Genomic DNA, 13,679 nt, shown 5'->3' with positions numbered 1-13,679 from the left:
CCTTGTGCCTCAAATTCTTCCAGCAATTCTGTTTCCTCAACCACCCAACCACCCCTCCTCCCCCACCCACTAACCCCCTCCTCTCCAAACAACATGTGTCCATTCTTCAGGAAGACTATTTTCTAAATGGGCAGAGAATCCAGAAATCGGAGGTGCAAAGAAAGTTAATTTCCAAGTCGAATCGGCAAGGGAAAACACACAAAATGCTAGCATTTATTTCAAGCAGACTAGAATACAAAAACAGGGTGCAATGCTGAGGCTCTATAAGGTGCTGGTCAGGCTGCATTTGGAGTATTGTGAGCAATTTTGTGTCGCATATCTGAGGAAGGATTTGCTGGCTCTGGAGAGGGTCCAGAGTAGGTTCACGAGAATGATCCCAGGAATGAGTGGGTTAACATATGATAAGCGTTTGACAGCACTGGACCTCTACTCGCCAAATTTTTGAAGGATGAGGGGAAACCTAACTTACCAAATAGTGAAAGTCCTGGATAGAGTTGATGTGGGAAGGAGGTTTCCACTATGGGAGAGTCCAGGACCAGAGGTCACAGTCTCAGAATTAAAGAGTGTTCCTTTAGGAAGGAGTGAGGAGTAATTTCTTTAGTCAGAGGATGGTAAATCTGTGAAATCTTTGCCACATAAGGCTGTGGAGGCCAAGTCAATTAATATTTTTACAGCAGAGATAGATTCTTGATTAGTACGATGTCAGGGGTTATGGGGAGAAGGCAGGGGAATGGGGTTAGGACAGAGAGATAGATCGACCATGAATGAATGGCGGAATGGACTTGATGGGCTGAATGGCCTAATTCTGCACCTATCACTTATGAAAAGAGTAGCTAAATGCTGCAACAAATTGGAAGTGGGAGGATGGGGGGGGGAATGGAATCTCAATGTAATTTTCTGACCATGATTGTTAAGGACAGTCCTCTTGTCTCTGTTAAATGATTTATGCTGCATCCCTGCCTAAAGTTTACCAATAACGCTTGAAGGGAGCAAAGTCCTGATATATAGGTGTGCTTTCAGCAAACACAGGTTGTGGGAGGGAAGGTCAATAAAAAGATCGCAGATTCTGGAAATCTGAAACTAAAACATACTGAAAGATTACATCAGTGGAAAGAGATACAATTAATGTTTCAAGTTTGAGATCTGTTGTCAGAACTGACAAATAGAGAAAATATTAATTATAAGATACAGCGAAGGTGGCAGGAGAAATAGAAAGATCAAAAGGGAAAGGCAAGAACAGGTCAAATGTGTTAACCATGCGGTTCTGGTCAATCTTCAGATATATATTTTCTTTTTTCATCTGTCTAATTTAATGTTAACACTATGATATATACAGTATAGGCAGAATAAAGGTACATTTCATAGGTAACATACTTTCATGGCCACAGTCTTAAATAACCTACATTAAATATTTAAGAAAGAACTGCAGATGCTGGATAAATCGAAGGTAGACAAAAATGCTGGAGAAACTCAGCGGGTGAGGAAGCATCTATGGACCAAAGGAATAGGTGACATTTCGGGTCAAGAAGAGTCACCTATTCCTTCGCTCCATAGATGCTGCCTCATCCGCTGAGTTTCTCCAGCATTTGTCTACCTACATTAAATATTAATATTTTTTCCTCATTCTTCAACTGCAGCACATTTTACACTCCTTGATTCATTATGTTAATTCGTCCTTCAGAATTTTGAGATATTGTGAATTGTTCCAATTTAAAAAAAAACATGACAACATTTTCAAAGTTGTATTCTTCCACATTTCTGCTTCATTAACTGAACCACAATCTAATACGAAGCAAACTAATGAAATGGCTTTCCACCTACTTCAAGGAATCTATATTCAAATCACAAGTATTTTAAAACACAAATCTGTGGTGTTAAGTATGCCTTAAGATTACAATAACAACATTTTTAAACGTGAATAGTTTCGACATGGACAACCATATAACTTCCTTGAATAAAATACTCTTACTACTTCAATGTATCCTTTACCTAAGCGTATTCTCTCCAAAGTCACAATGGCACCCAGAGCCAGTATTACAGAGTTGAACATGTTGTTGGCCCACACTGGGTTCAGGGAGATGCTCCAGATCCTTATAACAAGTTGTAGAATATGACCCAGAATGAAACCCCAAACTCTGCAGAGCCTACAAATTAATAATACAGAAATATTAGCATTTGTGTATCCTTTATGACAATACAAAATCATTTGGGTTTGTAGGAACTATTCAAGTCATTTTAAGTTTGCTTTTCACTCTTTTTTTGTCACCTTGTATTCCAGTTTATTCCTTCCAATGTTCTTTATTGTTCAGTGTAATGCAAGGGTTAAACAGGTTTTTCAGCTAAATAGAGTTGTCTGCAAACAGTGCATATATCAAGCTAGCAGACTCAATTTGAAAAACAATTAGATGCTTGGGAAAATGCATGGGCTCACTTAGAAGGAGTAAAACATGGGAAGGCCTGCAAGGACATCTAGCAAAATGATAGGATAAACCGTAGTCAGCAGATCGTTGAATTGTAAAACACTTTTCACTTGCGGAGAGAGATTAGCAAGTTTGCAGATGATACAAAAGTGGGTTGAATTGCAGATAGTGAAGATGGCTGATAGGTTAGCTAGGTGGGCTGAGGAATGGTTGATGAAATGTAATACAGAGAAATGCGAGGTGTGACATTTTGGTGGAAGACACCAGCAATGTGCCTGAAATTCAAGAGTCAGGTGGTGGAAGTTAGTGGAGTGGCTGTTACCAGGGAGAAGGTGTTTGGGAAGCTGAAAGGACTGGGCCAGTTGGACTGCACCCTAGGGATCTGAAATAGGTAGCTTTAGAGATTGTGGAGGCATTAATAGCGATATTTCAGGAATCACAAGTCAGGAGTGGTACCAGATGATTGGAAAATTGGCATATTACCCCACTGCACAAAAAGGGAGCAGGGCAGAACAGTGGGAACTATAGGCCATTAGTCTGACCGGCGGTTGGTAAGATTTTAGAGTCCATTATGAAAGATGTTACGGAGTACTTAGAAATTTGTGATAAAATAGGCCAAAGTCAGCATAACTTTGTGAAGGGGAGGTCTTGCTTGACAAATTTGCTGGAATTCTTTGAAGTAAATAGCAGGACAGGCAAAGGAGTCAGTAGCTGTTGTTTACTTAGATTTTCAGAAAGCCTTTGGATAAGTTGCTACACATTAGGCTGCTTGGAAAGATGAGAGCCAACAGTATCAAAGGGCAAATACTCGCACGGATAGCAGGTTGGCTGGATGGCAGAAGTCCAAGAGTGGCAATAAGGGGAGCTTTTTCAGGTCGGCTGCCAGTGACTAGTGGAGTTCCACAAGGGTCGATGCTGGGGCACCTACTCTTCATGTTGTATATTAATGATTTGGACGAGGGGACTGAAGGCTTTGTGGCAAAGTTTGCGGATGATACGAAAATAGGTGGAGGAGCAGGTAATGTAGGGAAAGCTGGAACTACAGAACGACTTATACGTTGGGAGAGTGGGCAATCATGCATTTTGGTAGTAGAAATAAAGGCGTAGACTCTTTTCTAAATGGGGTGAGAATCCAGGAATCAGAGGTGCAAAGGGACTTGGGAATGCTGGTGCAGGATTCCCAAAAAGTTAATCTGCAAGTCGAATCAGTAGTAAAGAAAGTAAACTCAATGCTAGCATTTATTTCAAGAGGGCTTTTATATAAAAACAGGGATGAAATGTTGAGGCTCTATAAAGCACTGGTCAGGCCGCATTTGGAATATTGTGAGCCATTTTGGGCCCCATATCTGTGGAAGGATGTGCTGGCTATGGAGAGGGTCCAGAGGAGGTTTACAAGAATGATCCCAGGAATGAGTAGGTTAACCTATGATGAGCATTTGTCGGCACTGGGCCTGTACTCGCTGGAGTTTAGCATATTGAGGGGGGGGACCTCATTGAAACATACGGAATAGTGAAAGGCTTGGATAGAGTGGATGTGGAGAGGATGTTTCTACTAGTGGGAGAGTCTAGGACTAGAGGTCATAGATTCAGAATTAAAGGACGTTATTTTAGGAAGGAAATTAGATATGTCCTTAGTAATCAATAACATTGGAAGTTATTTGCTGTAACAGTTTATTTATTCTTTGTTCAAATTCAACAAATGTGATCTCACAAAAAAATCCAAGAAGCTGATACCTTTGCTGGCTGTTTGCTGACCACCACGTGACACTTTGAACAAGTAGAGCCGCACATACACCAAGAGCCAAAGTTAAGAGACGGGTGACAGTGTGAGAGGCTTGGTACGAAGCAATGCTCGCTGCAAGACAAAAATATTATTGTACAACAATTTCCTTTCGTATCATAGGAGAAATTTGTAATGCAGATATTGAAGTATCTCATCAATTACAGAAGACTCCTCTTTCACCTCGTCAATTGTGCTTTGGTGACACTCCTCTTCCAACCAATAGGAAACTATCAGCAGAGTCACAATTGCAGTAAACTTGCCTACAATGGCAAAGGATTGGGAGCACAATGCAAGACATGTGATCACATATAAGATCATTAATGTGACTGCAGCTATTTGAAATGCCTTTTGTAATATGATGTTGGGCAAATGTTGCACAATATTGATCGGTCCTTCACAGACCATGTGGATCTGGTATTGCACTAATACTGTCATGTCTTCCGATATACATTGAAAAACACTGTTTTGAGTGCTATCCAGGCAGATCAAACCATGCGTAAAGTACTGCAAAAGGAGGAAGGAAACAATGGTTTATTTATTATCATGTGTATATACAGATTTTTTTGCATACAGATCAGTGAGATTATTGCCATACACAAGTACAATCCCTGGTTAGCACATAATGCAAAGAAAAAGCCCACTGAGTCAACATGCAACAGACGCCAGATGTTGGCACCATTTCACAGTCCCAGCTACAGCCGGCCAGAAAGACCTGTTGTTGCAGTCACCTCCATCGCCGTCTTTCTCCTTCTCCTTGCCCGGCCATCTTCAGCCATTGTGCCCTGGGGCAGGTCCTCACACAGTCGTGGAAGTTAAAACCCCCGGCCCCTTCCCATGTTTCGCGTCCACCATCGTCGCCGACTCCCTCCACCTCCTGGATGCACCTTCAGGGTGCAGAATATGGTGTTACATCTACAGAGAACATGCAGATGATTTGCTTTGTTGGCCATTTCCTTGATGGGGTTGAACCAGGTCAAATTGTTGGTGATATTTACACCTGGAAACTTGAAGTTCTCGACCATCTGACTTCAAAAAGCAGGGTGGACTGTGTGTCCTCGTCTGCATCAATGGTGCTGAAGTGGAGGTGGTTGAGAGCTTCAAGTTCCTCGGTATCAGCAACACCTCTATTTCCCTGGAAAATTCAGCATGACTCCAATAACTCCTACCAATTTTATAGACGTGCGATAGAAAGCAACCTATCCAGATGTATCACAGCTTGGTTTGATTTGCCCAAGATCGCAAGAAATTGCAGAATTGTGAATGCACTTCAGTCCACCATGCAGGCCAGGCTCAATCCGCCCCCTCCCTCCTCCCAATTGAGTCCATCAACACTTCACGCTGCCTCGGGAAAGCAGACAAGGACTACTTACACTGTAGTCATTCCCTCTTCGCCCGTCCTGTCAGGCAGAAGATACAGAAGCTTGAAAGTGAGTTCCATCAGTTTCAAGAACAGTTTCTTTCCCACTGTTGTCAGACTATTTAAACAATCTTGTAAACTATGAATGCGGACCGATCTCCCAATCTACTTCTTTACAACCCTTGAATTGGTTGGACTTTCTCTGCAGCTGTAACATTTGGTATATTTTCTCATTTGCACTACCTGATGTCCTTGTGTATTTGATTTGCCTGGATAGCATGCAAAATAGATTTTCCCTGCGTCTCGGTACACATGACAATAATAAACCAGTATCAAAACTAATACCACTTCAGCACCATTGATACAGACAGATGTACTACACCCCACTTCCTGAAATTGATGACCAGCTCCTTTGTCTTGCTGACATTGAGGGAGAGGTTGCAGTTTTGACACCATGCTATTAAGCTCTTCATCTCTTTCCTGTACTCCATCTCGTCATTGTTCAAGATACAGCTCACCACAGCGGTCTCATCTACAATTTTGACAGATTCACCATTGTTAATTTACCGGAATCGTGATCTCTGCTAATTTTCATAACCCTGAGTGGTTTCCCATTCATTAAGGTCTGTAATTGGAACTGTAATCGGAGTTCCATTACGAGTCTGATTGAAATGGGTCAACACTGTGGAACAGGTTGTATTCCAAAAGCAAAATACTGTAGATGCTAGAAATCTGAATAACAACTGAAAATCCTGCAAGTGCTTGATAAGTTAAGTAGCATTTGAATGGAGAGAGAATCAGTTAATATTTAATCAGGACTAAGAAGTGTCAAAAATACATTTTAAGTTCAAATTCTTGAACCTTCCACCCAAATCCATGAAGGTCATTTACATCACAGCAATTTAATACGGAGTTCACTGCCACACCCAGAAGTGCAATAAGCAACAAATGTTGACCTTACCTGTGACAACTATGTCTTACAAATGAATAAAAATAATCTTTGTGAAACTTTAATTTCACCCAGTTCTTCCCCTCAAAAGAAGACAGTGTGAAATGATCGAAGCACCATCTACGTAGCTATGAAATTGGACAGTGCTATGATCCTTGCTTCAAAAATTGTACAACATGATGTATTTAGTGCAGCAAAGTGGCCCAAGTTGCTCACATCACCATATCTGTACAAAACTTAACAGAAGCACAGAAGGATATTGGGAACAGAAGAGATATGAAGGAATGCCGTGAGGGGCAGAGAGGACTTTAGATAACAGCAATCAAAGAGATTCCATTGATAAATGTGAACAAAATGCTTGTGATTAAGTCCACCTTTTTGCCTTTCTCTCGTCAAACATTCTGCCTTCACTATGAGATTTTATAAATACACTAGACCATGTGCAGACCCGTTGGGTCTGTTCCCCCAACGTGCGTCACACACACTAACTATCCCCCCCCCCCCCCCGCACTCACGCTAATTACCCCCCTTGATATTACATTAATATTATTAATTTGCTCCTTTTACCCCATAACCACCCTATCTACTGACGCATAGCCTCCAACTTGCAGTCACACCTAGAGGGGGGGGGGGGGGGGCGGGGGTAGAGAGTGAGGGCAGAGAGAGAAGGGGCAGAGACAGAGAGAGAGAGAGAGAGACACAGAGAGAGGGGCAAGAGGGAGAGGGGGTGGAGAGGAGGAGAAGAGGGAGGGTGGGTGAGGGGGGAGAGGTGGGGGGAGGGAGGAGAGATAGAGGGTGAGAGTGAGGGAAGAGAGCAGGGGGAGCCTGGAGAGGGGGGTGAGGGGAGAGGTGGGGAGCAGGTAGGGGGGGGAGGGTGGAGAGGAAGAGATGTGGGTTTGGGGAGGGGGTTAGGGGAGGTGGTTAGGGGAAGGAGGGTGGGGGAGGGATGGAGGGAAGAGAGAGAGAGGGGGGAGAGGGGAGGAGAGGCGAGGGAGGGGAAGGGGAGGAGAGGGGAAGGGGGGAGAGGGGAGGAGAGGGGGGGGGGAGAGAGGGGGGGGGGGGAGAGGGCGAGGGGGGAGGGGAGAGGGGGGAGAAGGGAGGGGGGGGGGAGAGGGGAGGGAGAGGAGGGAGGGGGGAGGGGGGAGGAGAGGGGGAGGGGAGGAGAGAGGGGGGGGGGAGAGAGGGGGGGGAGAGAGGGGGGGGGGAGAGAGGGGGGGGAGAGGGGGGGGGGAGAGGGGGGGCGAGAGGCGAGAGGGGCTGGGAGAGGGGGAGAGGGAGGGGGGGGGGGGGAGAGGGGGAAGGGGGGGGGGGGGGGGGGGGGGGGGGGGGGGGGGGGGGAGGGGGGGGGGGGGGGGGGGGGGGGGAGGGGGAGGGAGAGAGGGGGGGAGAGGGGGAGGGGGGGGGAGAGGGGGGAAAGGAGGGAGAGGGGGGAGAGGGGGGGGGAGAGAGGGGGGGGAGAGAGAGGGGGGGGGAGGGAGGGGGGGGAGAGAGGGGGGGGGAGAGGGGGGGAGAGGGGGGGGAGAGGGGGGGGAGAGGGGGGGGAGAGGGGGGGGAGAGGGGGGGGGGGGGAGAGGGGGGGGGAGAGGGGGGGGGAGAGGGGGGGGAGGGACGGGGGGGGGAGAGGGGGGGGAGAGGGGGGGGGGAGAGGGGGGGGGAGAGGGGGGGGGAGAGGGGGGGGGAGAGGGGGGGGGCGAGGGGGGGGGAGAGGGGGGGGAGAGGGGGGGGGAGAGGGGGGGAGGAGAGGGGGGGGAGAGGGGGGGGGAGAGGGGGGGGGAGAGAGGGGGGGGAGAGGGGGGGGAGAGGGGGGGGGAGAGGGGGGGGAGAGGGGGGGGAGAGGGGGGGGAGAGGGGGGGGAGAGGGGGGGAGAGAGGGGGGGGAGGGGGGGGAGGGGGGGGGGAAGGGGGAGGGGGGGGGGGGGGAGGGGGGGGGGAGGGAGAGGGGGAGAGGGGGGGGGGGAGAGGGGGGGGGGGAGAGGGGGAGAGAGAGGGGGAGAGAGGGGGAGAGAGAGAGGGGAGAAGGGGAGAGAAGGGGGAGAGGGGAGAGAGGGGGGAGAGAGAGGGGAGAGACGGGGGGGGGGGGGAGAGAGAGGGGGGGGGGAGGGGGGGGGGAGAGAGAGGGGGGAGGGGGGCGAGGGGGGGGAGGGGGGGGAGAGGGGGGGGAGAGGGGGGGGGAGAGGGGGGGGGGGGAGAGGGGGGGGGGGGAGAGGGGGGGGGGGAGAGGGGGGGGGGGAGAGGGGGGAGAGGGGGGGGAGAGGGGGGGGGGGGGGAGAGGGGGGGGGGGAGAGGGGGGGGGGGGGGAGAGGGGGGGAGAGAGTCAGTATTGAGTATAGAAGTTGGGAGGTCATGTTACAGTTGTATAAGACGTTGGTGAGGCCACATTTAGAGTATTGTGTTCAGAGTATTGGGCACCACGTTATAGGAAAGATGTTAATAAGCTAGAAAGGGTACAGAAAAGATTTACGAGGATGTTGCCAGGACTGGAGGGTCTGAGCTATAGGGAGAGGTTGCGTAGGCTGGGACTCTATTCCTTGGACGCAAGAGGATGAGGTGGTGATCTTATAGAGGTGTATAAAATCGTGAGAGGAATAGATCGGGTGGATGCACAGAGTCTCTTGCTCAGTGTAGGGGAATCGAGGATCAGATGATATAGGTTTAAGGTGAAGGGGAAAAGATTTAATAGGAATCTGAGGGGAAACGTTTTCACACAAAGGGAGGTGGGTGTATGGAACAAGTTGCCAGAGGAGGTGGTCCAGACAGGGATTATCCCAACGTTTAAGAAACAGTTAGACAGTTTCATGGACAGGATAGGTTTGGAGGGATATGGACCAAACACAAGCGGGGACATGTTGGCGGGGGTGGGCAAGTTGGGCCGAAGGGCTTGTTTCCATGCTGTATGACTCTATGTTCTCCTGTCGGATGCAAAAGCTATTTAAGGTCTCCTTTTGGGTGGAGACAGGAATGTTGAACCATATTATTACATTATTTCACGATGCAATAAATTGGGATACCACCGTACAATATAATCTACCTGAGGAATTTTCCCTGAAAGAATCCTTTGTTCTCAGAAACTGTGCACTGCAGGAGAGTCTGTGGGCGAGGAATATGCAAGAAGGATGTACAAGAGAAATGGGTGGGTGGAGAAACACAGTCACCAGCGGCCCTGGATTTAGCACAGAGACGAGAGGAGCTTCTCTGTTGTCCAGGCGCGACAATAAATCTCTCCCCTCTCACCTTGAACCTTTGCCCTCCAGCTTTTGAATCCTTCACCATGGAAAAAAGACTGAGTGTTTACTTTATCCATGGGTCACATGATCTTGTGCACCTCAATAAAGTCACCCCTCAGGCTCATATGCTCCAAAGGAAAAGGTAAAAAAAAATGAGCAAACAAAAGTTTTAACATTCTTGGGCAGCAACACTGCTTGTTCCTTAAAGTCAGATTAATAAGGACTGAGATCATTCTAGTCAAATAATTTGAAAACAAACATCAGGCTTTTGGTGAACAGTGTTCCTCACTGCTGTTTCAGATAATGACAGCAATCCAGCTAGGGAGCTCTCACCAATATTTAACCCATATGTATTTGTTTTATGTGAAGTCAGCACAGCATATTACAGTTTCTAGGCTTCATGTTTATGAGCAGTAATTGAAAAATAAAAAGTTAGATAGAGCTCTAGGGGCTAGTGGAACCAAGGGATATGGGGAGAAGGCAGGCACGGGTTATTGATTGGGGATGATCGGTGTGATGGCGGTGCTGGCTCAAAGGGCCGAATGGCCTCCTCCTGCACCTATTTTCTATGTAATTGCTGAAACCAGAAATAAAAATAGAAAATGTTGTAAATATTCACCAGGCAGAGTTTATGGGGAGAGGAAGAGGTCAAATTCAAAGTTTCAGGTCAAATGACTCATCATATAAATTAATATTTGAGTCAGAGATGTACAGCAGTGAAATGGGCTCTTCGGCCCACCTTGTCCATGCCAACCAAGCTCATCCCTTCAACCTGTATTGACCCATAGCCCTCAAAACTCTTCCGATCCATCCATATATCTGTCCAAATGTCATTTAAAAGTCGCGATTGTATCCTCGTTGATAGCTTCCTCTGACAACTCATTCCAGATACGGACTATCCTCCAAATCTCTCCCCACTCACCTTCAACCTATGCCTTGAATCTAGTTTTAGAATCCTCTACCCTAGGAAAGAGATTGAGTGTTCACTTTATCCATGGCCCTCATAATCTTGTACACTTCAATAAAGTCACCACCCAGGCTCCTACGCTCCAAAGAAAAACGTCCCAGCACATCCAACCTCTCGTTATAACTCAACCCTGCAAACTCAGGTAACATCGTGGTCAATCACCGTAATCACATCCTTCGACCAGAACAACGCATAGTACTTACTCCGAGTATATTCTCACTGACACTTGTACAGTCAACCAAGACAATAAAAAGAAAGTCACCTTTCACAAGTCAGTAGTTTGTGATGAGTGCAGTATCACAGGAATCATTGCATGGGTCCCAGCTAGTCACAATCTGACAGCAATCTGGCTGTGTGGGATTGCAAGATGGAGGAACATGTAATGGGCTTCCCCAGACTGCTTCAAGGAATGGTGGGTTTGAGCAGAGATTATGTAGGCTTGGCACAGATTCTCTCGTGTTCAGAAGAATGAGAGATCTCATTGAAATATATAACATTTGCAGAGACTGAATGCAAGGAGAATGGCTTTCCCAACACCATGGTTTGGGATTGGAAATCCCAGAATGAGGCAAGGAGAAATTTCTCCATACAGAGGCAGGTGAGCTTGGAATTCTCGACTGTACAGGCTATAAAGGCTCAATCATCGGCATCATTCAAAATGTGGGACAACAGCTTTTTAGTTATTAAGGAAACCAAGGGATAACGGGAGAGTACAGGAAGATGGTATGAGATTGAAGGTTTATCACGATTTTGTTCCATGCCAGAGCAGGCTGGAAGAGAATAAAGCCTGACACCTGGTCCCATTTCTTATGTCTTCTCGATTCAGCAATTTCAGATCATAACTTTATTATCCTTTCCGAATATTATCATGCTTCGCCCTGACACAAATGTTCCCTTTTGTTTTTCAGTGCCATCCCCCTTTTCTTTCCCCTGTACTTGTTTAGTTTGGAGATACAGTATAGAAGCAGGCCATGCTGACCATTGATCACCCGTTCACTAGTTCTATGATAGCCCATGTTCTCATCCACTCCTGAATACACACTAGGGGCAATTTACAGACCAATTAACCTACAAACCCACATGTCTTTGGGATGTTGGAGGAAACCTGAGGACCCAGAGGAAATACATGAGGTCAAAAAAGCTCTAAACGTTTTCTCTCTCCTAATGAAGAGTCTGAGATTTCTAAAGTTAAATCTGTTTATCTCTCCAGAAGGAACTGCCTGATCAGCCAAGGAGTTATATACTTCATTAGAGTCATGGTGCAGAGATAAGCATTTTAATTAATGTTCCTAATGGTCTAAAACACACTTATACAAGTACTTGATTTAATCCATTGTCAATCCAATTTTTTTTAATGACATATTGATGTTTGTAATCCTATTTTCTTTTAATCTAGTTATAAAAATGGAAATAGAAAGATACAGCATGGAAACAGGCCCTTTGGCCCACCAAGTCTATGCTGACCAACAACTGCCCATTTATACTAATTCTACACGAATCTAATCCAACTTTATTCTCTCCATATTGTCATCAATTCCCTCCAAGTGCTACCACTCACTTACACACAAGGGTCAATTTACAGCGGCCAAGTAACCTAATAAAACACGCACGTCTGTGGAAAGTGGGAGGAAACCAGAGTGCCCGGATAGAAACCCACGCTGTCATAGGGTAAATGTGCAAACTCCACATTGACAGCACCCAAGGTCAGGATTGAACCTGTGTTTTTGGTGCTATGAGGCAGCAGTTTTACAAGCTGTGCCTCTGTGTCGCTCCTGTAATTGTCGACTATTTTTGAAATATTCAAGTTTGTTATTTTATTGCTGTATTTTAGTGTAAGCTCCATCGCTTTTCGTATTGCCGTCACAACATTTTGGATTAATTTGAATGTCGCAGAAACAAATAGGCTTAGCTACAAGACCCTATCAAACAATCTATTCATACCTGTAGTGTGAGCTGAGGCACGATGAACACTCCAAAGCCATACAGGTTTGTAGGTTAATTGGCTTAGTATAATTGTAAATTGTCCCTAGTGTGTAGGATAGTGTGTAGGATAGTGTTAGTGTACGGGGATCGTGGTCAGCGCAGTCTTGGTGGGCCGAATGGCCTCTTTCCACACAGTATCTCCTAACTAGACATATATTGAGTGTGTTGGAAGGAACTGCAGATGCTGGTTTAAATCAAAGATAGACACAAAATGTTGGAGTAACTCAGCGGGACAGGATGCATTTCTGGAGAGAAGGAATGGGTGACGTTTCGGGTCGAGACCCTTTAGACTGAAGAAGGGTCTCGACCCGAAACGTCACACATTCCTAAACCCATATTGAAGTAGACTTGCAATTCTTTAAATAGAATTAGTGGATGATCCTGGGCACTGACCCGATCTAACTTTGTACCTCGATGTAATCAAATAAAATAGGACAAGTGTAACTTGCTACCTTCCCATCACGCAATAATGATTTTCCGTTTTGTTGTGCTGGTGCATATTTGGGATTTGCTTCGATAGCAACCCGCTGAGATGGCAGGTGCAGGCCCAAGATTAAATAAATAAATATGTTTACCAGTTATGGAAAAACAAAACACTCACTTACCGAGAGTGATCAGCCTGAGAAGGGCAAGGACATACTTGTTATTAGCCAATTTCCACACTGCCGAGATGTTTAATATTAAAGGTGTGACATAAGCAGCAGCGAAGACTTCATAGCCAGTGATTTCCAAAACCTGAAGCGGGAAGTACCAGATCATCGGGGGCAAACCATAGTAAAGGGAGATGGAAATGTAACCTGAAATTAAAATTGAAAACAAAACAATTTAGAAAATGAACCAGAAGAATCGTGAATTGCAAGAGGAAAGGCATTCAAATTTGTATTCATGCTATCACAAAAAAATCACAATAAAACTCATGCACCATGCAGTTGCTGTGTTTTTTTAATTCATGTTATTTGCACTGTACATCCAAATCCAAAACTGCTCTGATGAATTG

The 13,679-nt window shown here is 46.1% G+C and overlaps 1 protein-coding gene across 1 annotated transcript; it reads right to left on the bottom strand.

Annotated features, from left to right (window-relative positions):
• Positions 1-1,989: 1,989 nt before the first annotated feature.
• Positions 1,990-13,479, bottom strand: LOC116969814 (PGAP2-interacting protein-like; the record flags this gene model as incomplete). The annotated part of the gene is made up of 3 exons (XM_033016594.1): positions 1,990-2,144; positions 4,155-4,275; positions 13,288-13,479. Coding segments are annotated over 3 exons (468 nt in total), but the record flags the coding sequence as incomplete, so codon positions are not given.
• Positions 13,480-13,679: the final 200 nt, after the last annotated feature.

The sequence above is a fragment of the Amblyraja radiata genome, unplaced genomic scaffold, assembly GCF_010909765.2.
Source record: "Amblyraja radiata isolate CabotCenter1 unplaced genomic scaffold, sAmbRad1.1.pri scaffold_1264_ctg1, whole genome shotgun sequence".
Classification (NCBI taxonomy): Eukaryota; Metazoa; Chordata; class Chondrichthyes; order Rajiformes; family Rajidae; genus Amblyraja; species Amblyraja radiata.
The sequence above is the reverse complement of the archived record's forward strand: the minus strand, read 5'-3'. Positions and strand labels throughout refer to the sequence as shown.